This window comes from Geotrypetes seraphini, chromosome 6, assembly GCF_902459505.1.
Source record: "Geotrypetes seraphini chromosome 6, aGeoSer1.1, whole genome shotgun sequence".
Lineage (NCBI taxonomy): Eukaryota > Metazoa > Chordata > Amphibia > Gymnophiona > Dermophiidae > Geotrypetes > Geotrypetes seraphini.
This window is the reverse complement of record NC_047089.1, coordinates 200,024,679-200,030,678: the sequence shown is the minus strand read 5'-3', so window position 1 is coordinate 200,030,678 and position 6,000 is coordinate 200,024,679. Positions and strand designations below refer to the sequence as shown.

Here is a 6,000-nt window from a genome sequence, read left to right as displayed (position 1 = left end):
ACTCATCCTCATTGTTGACTATCACTATGGTAACCTTCAAGTACTCTCCTTGGGAAGCTATGCACCAGGTCCACCCTTCAAAACAATTCTGGAACTCTTTTTCTCGAATGCCCATCATAGCTGTCATCTATTACCCTTGATGTCCTGAATGCCATCAAAATGTCTTTCTTTCAATATTTACTTTATCTTCGGGTAAAGAAAAAAGTCATTGGGGGCCAGATCAGGTGAGTAGGGAGGGTGTTCCAATATAGTTATTTGTTTTTTGATTAAAAACTCTCTCACAGACAGTGCCGTGTGAGCTGATGCATTGTCGTGATGCAAGAGCCATGAGTTGGCGAAAAGTTCAGGTCATTTTTTCACACAGACTTTTCAGCACTTCAAAATAGTAAACATTGTTAACTGTTTGTACAGGTAGTACAAATTCATAATGAACAATCCCTCTGATATGAAAAAAAGTTAGCAATAGCGTTTTGACTCTTGATTTGGACTGACTTCTATTGTGCACTTTGATGCTTTGTTTCAGGGTCGTATTGATATACCCATGTTTCATCACCGGTAATAACATGGCCCAAAAGGTCTTGGCAAACTTCGACTCTCCTTTGCTTTTGTTCATTGGAGAGCTCCTTCGGGACCATTTTTGCACACACCTTTCTCATACAAATACAAAAAATGCCACACTTTCTATATGAAAACATGATTATTCAAACTAAGTACAAAAAAGTGCTCAGAACCAACGAAATGGTAGTAAAAAGATCACACCGGGGTTTGACCCCTAGAGAAAATCTTCACTTGTTGAATCATCGCACTTTGCGAATTATAAAGTGTGGCATTTTTTGTATTTGTATTAGTTAACGTTTGCCCACATATTCATTACTTATTTTCCCATTTTCTAATTTGAGCACACCTTTCTCATGCCAGGATTTTCAGTTACGATTTTCCTGTTTTTCTATTGATGTTTACTTGGTCTGCTATGCTTCTCACAGTGAGCTGAAAATTTTGAAGCACAATTCAATACATTTTTGCAATGTTTTCATCGGTTCTGCTTGTTACTGGCCGCCCTGACCTTTCTTCATCTCTCCCCTCAGAAAAACGTTTAATCCATTTGTACACTGCCGTTTCCTTCATGGCATTATCCTTATCCAAGTTTAACAAGAAATTTGTTTGTTCGTTGCTCTAACTCAAACATTCTCGCAATAGCACACAAAAACACTCAACAATAATGAACGCCAATCATCAAGACACCGCCACATGTCGACATGAACACAGCTGTGATACACTGATATACCAAAGTTATAAAACCTTCCTAAGTTGTTTGTACAGTGCTGCCAACGTAAGCGCATGGAGGCAAGTTCGCAAACTTAATTGTCAGACCTCGTATGTTGAAGGTGAATTAATTTTGGTTCCCTTCCACACATACATTCTTGTTTTTAACTGTGATTTGTCACTTTGCATGTTTCACACAGAGTGCTTTGAGATGTTATTTATTAGATTACTAAAATATTCATTATATAATTCTGACATGTGCATTTGTTTCACTGTGGTTATCTTTTTTTTGTTCTCAAATTTTGATTTTATTTATCTCAACAGTTATGTTGAGCTCCTGTTGGGTGAAACACGGCTGTGTTAGGCATTAAAAAAAAACAAAACCAAAACTTTGTTAACTGATAAAATCTCCCTTGCTATCACCATTGTTTCTGCTCTGATGTCTTCATTCTTTTCAGAACTTGCAATCCAGTCTGGGACCTTCTTCAAAAATCCTATGTAAATACCCCAAGCCATGTAACCAAAAAAACCAAAGTTAGTGCATCTACACAAGGTCAGGTTTCGCTTGCTACTTCCATTTCCAAAGCCATATTCAGCAACTCCCGTCTGCCTGAAACACTACATGTGTTTCTGTGCTAAGAGAATTCTAAAGAGCATAGCTTGGTCAATTTTACACTAATTCTTCAAGACTTGTTATCTCTATGAGTGGGGATCGTACAACCTTCCCCTGAACTCATGCTCAGAAGAGAATGCTACATTGCAGCCAGAAATGCTAGAACAAAGACTTATGTATCTGCAGTGAGAGTAGGATATGTAATATGAGTATAGTTCACCTCTGGTTGGCTTATCATAGCTGCTCTGGGGTTCACTACAGCAGAATGTTTTGAATTATTGGTAGTCTACACTGCCAAATGATAATGCTTTTATTCTATGCTCAAATTGTGGTACTTACATGAGCCATGGGGGTGACAGCAGCTATCTACCTATAAACCCGAGTTGGGAAGTGTTTCAACACATGATCCAGGTAACACATGAAGATGCACGTGTACTAATGAGCCGTGATGCATGATGTCACACAGGCCAAACCCCCCCCCTCCAGTTAATGCTCATATTGTACTCTAGAGTGGTGTTATTTCGAGCCATGCAAGTGCATGTAAGAATGCCAAAAAAGCCCTGTTATTTCAGTTGTATAAAACTGAATTGCTGTGCAGAATTGCTTAGATGGACTGGTTAACCTGCATTCTAGCTTGTGATAAGGCCCATGTACTGTCTCTAGGTTCATGACTTCATGTTAATTGGCTTTTGTCTTAATCAATGTTTTATTAGATGGTTTAATTGCCACTGTCTAAGTTCTGATATTTATTTGATGCTTTATGTGCTTCATATCACCTTAGAGTGCTGGAAAGGTAATTAAGAAACTAATAAAATAACCCTGACACAAGATGGTGTTTGTCACAGACAACATTGGAATAAAAATGTCTCCCTCCATGTTAGATGACTCATGTGCTAAAGTATGACACAGCAAAATTTAAGTGAATATAGTGATAGTACCCACACTCCATGTGAGCACAGCTTCAGTACACTCTTCCCTCCATATTCGCTGTGATAGGGGATTAACTGAACCTCAAATACTTAAAAACCGCGAATAACTTTTTCATATGTTATTTGCTGTTTTCTATTAAAAACTATCGTGAATATGGTGAAACTGTGAATAACATGGTGGGAAACCTGGCCTGTTTCTGAAGGAGAGGCAAAACACGGTGAACAAAGTGCTGGGAATCAGCAATTTTCTCTGTAAATGCTTGGAATCAGCGATTTCTCTATGCAAGCTGATGTCATTTGGGGGGGGGAGGAGCCAGCACGCTACAAACCGTGAATAATCAAAACCGTGAATGCTGAAACCGCGAGTACGGAGGGAGAAGTGTAAATGCTCTACCCTTAAACGCAAAAGAAATACTGAGTGTTCTGCTTGTTACAGCTGTCCTTTGGTTGTAAGGGTCTCTTTGGGCACAGACTGGTTTGCATTTTTTAGTTAAACAGCTTACAAAACATATGATAGGCAAATAAAGCCCTGACATTAAGAAATACAGTATCTGGAAAGTTTATGGTAATCTTAATCAGCAAATCAATACAACTCCTTTTATTCAGACTATTTTCTAAATAAGACTGAAGCTGGTCTCATTTTAGTATCCTCAAATCTTTGCAAAGCTGAGTCAGCTGTGTCAGAATCTAACCCTCTATACAACCCAGGAAGATGATACTCAACTGATCTAACTTCCTGCCTTACCCAAGGCCTATCTGTGGAGGACAGATTGAGACATCTGGGTTTTACTTCCATTGCTTTCAATGGAAGTAAAACCCAGATGTCTTAATCTGTCCTCCTTTTTCTGGAGCCATATAGAAACATGATGGCAGATAAAGGCCAAATGGCACATCTAGTCTGCCCATCCGCAGTAACCATTATCTCTTTCTCTCTCTGAGAGATCTCACGTGCCTATTCCAGGCCCTCTTGAATTCAGACACAGTCTCTGTCTCCATATGGTAACCCTATGTTGCTTTTAGATGTCCAATATTGTTTAAAAAAAAAACAACTCTGGTAACATAGTAACATAGTAGATGACGGCAGATAAAGACCCGAATGGTCCATCCAGTCTGCCCAACCTGATTCAATTTAAATTTTTTCTTCTTAGCTATTTCTGGGCAAGAATCCAAAGCTCTACCCGGTACTGTGCTTGGTAAGGTGCCTGGTTTAGCTGCTCTGGATCTCTGTGTTTGTTATCCCTTTTATTTACGCTAGAAAGTCACATCCATCAATTTACTGACCCTTAGAAAATGGCCCTTAGAGAATGGATAACATCAGCTCCAGAGATAACATATCCTGAGCATTATCTGCTACATCCTGCATGCAGTAAATAGTGTCTTTGGACTTTTAACTGTAGCAGCCACACAGAAACCACCCAGCAGTCCCATTACAGAGAGACAGGCTTCCAGAGGGGACATTTCTGAAATTAAATTTCCCTCTGTGGCTCAGGTGTGCATGACTTTAGCGTCTCTTCTCTTGTGATCTCTCAGAGTCTGCAGCGGGTCAGAAATCATCACTGTGGTTCTTGCTCCGGACTTAGGAGACTGGACTTTCTGGTCTTGGGAGGTGGAGGAGGAGGCTTGCTTTCCCGTTTGGGCAGTGGGGGCGCTATCTGGAAAAGAAACCACAAACATAGACATAAAATCACCTTCCACAATGCCAAGTGAAATGCAATCCTGCATATTACATAAGCACATTTGATATACAGAATCAGAATTAACATTTCAGAGTATTTTATTTAGCTTTCTATCTCGTTGTCCCCAAAGAGCTCAGAACGGTTAAACGTACATAATTTCAGTACGAGTTTACGATACAAGTTTTTATCCTAACTTGACACATACTAGGGTCTAATATTAATACTGTATACATAATATACAGTTTACTGGTTACAATTTGCCATAGTTATCCATAGTATATGAAGAGAGAAACAAAAAGCTATTCTCCTGAGCTAACGACATTGTCAAAACTATGGAAGGGATCTATCACCATAAGCCTTCATTCACAATCACACAAGGATTCTTTTTTTTTTTTTTTCAATCTCTCTTCCCACCTTCCTTCAGCTCTGCAATTGCAGTGACAATCCTCAGCCAAGGGCTGTGTATGTAATGTAATGTAATGTAATTTATTTCTTATATACCGCTACATCCGTTAGGTTCTAAGCGGTTTACAGAAAATATACATTAAGATTAGAAATAAGAAAGGTACTTGAAAAATTCCCTTACTGTCCCGAAGGCTCACAATCTAACTAAAGTACCTGGAGGGTAATAGAGAAGTGAAAAGTAGAGTTAGAGGAAAAATAAAAATAAAATAAACATTTTAACAAGACAGCATTGATCTAAATACTTTGGGAGGTAGAAGAGAGGAGAGAAAGGAATAGAAGCAGAAGGGGGAGCCGTTGAACAGTAGAATTCTGGAGAAATTTAAATGATAGAAATAGAACAAAACAAAGACAAAAGGCAAAACAATAGATAAGATTAAAGATAAATCATAAGCTGGAAAGAAAAATAAAATAAAACTTTTCTTCAATCCACGGTATACCAGGGCTCCATCCAAATCCTGCAATCATGAGCCCTGACGGCCAATAAGGGCTCCTTTTACAAAGGTGCGTTAGGGCCTTAATGCGCGAATAGCGGGTGCTAGACCTTTAACGCCAGCATTGAGCTGGCGTTATTCTAGAAGCGTACCGTGCGGTTTACCGCGCAGTAATTTTGTGTGTGCGCTAAAACGCTAGCACACCTTAGTAAAAGGAGCTCTAAATGTCATTAATGTATATTTATGAACCCCCTCCTCCAGGGGCTCTGAATGCTGCCGCTGCAGAGTCCCAGCCTCAGCCAGCTTAGGAAGGGGAGATCAGAGCAGGGAATTAAACCAGCGTCTCCCTGCATGGTTCCAGTACTGAGCAATGTGGGCTTTCAAATTTCTCTTAAGGGAGCTCATTAGCATTATTCTTTTACAGGTTTCAAGAGTGTTTGAACTAGTGTGAGAGAGTGAGTGTAGTGGACAGATTAAAATGCAGATAAAAGCTAAAAAAAAAGGACATCTGCTTGCTAGGAGGATGCAGTTGAAAGCTTCCCACCTTTCTCCTCACCTACCTGCTCCACTTCCTGATTTTCTTTTACAGATTGTTATTAGGCTACAGTTCTACTTTCTTGCAG

General features: G+C 39.5%; 1 protein-coding gene across 3 annotated transcripts in view; it reads right to left on the bottom strand.

The window, feature by feature from the left end:
* Positions 1–3,874: 3,874 nt before the first annotated feature.
* Positions 3,875–6,000, bottom strand: part of DOCK5 (dedicator of cytokinesis 5) — a 271,412-nt gene continuing 269,286 nt past the window's right edge. For all 3 annotated transcript variants that reach the window (XM_033950084.1, XM_033950083.1, XM_033950082.1), the window contains one exon: positions 3,875–4,457. In XM_033950084.1, the coding sequence (XP_033805975.1) occupies positions 4,359–4,457 (99 nt within the window). In that variant the 3' untranslated portion in view covers positions 3,875–4,358. The remainder of the gene's footprint in view (positions 4,458–6,000) is intronic.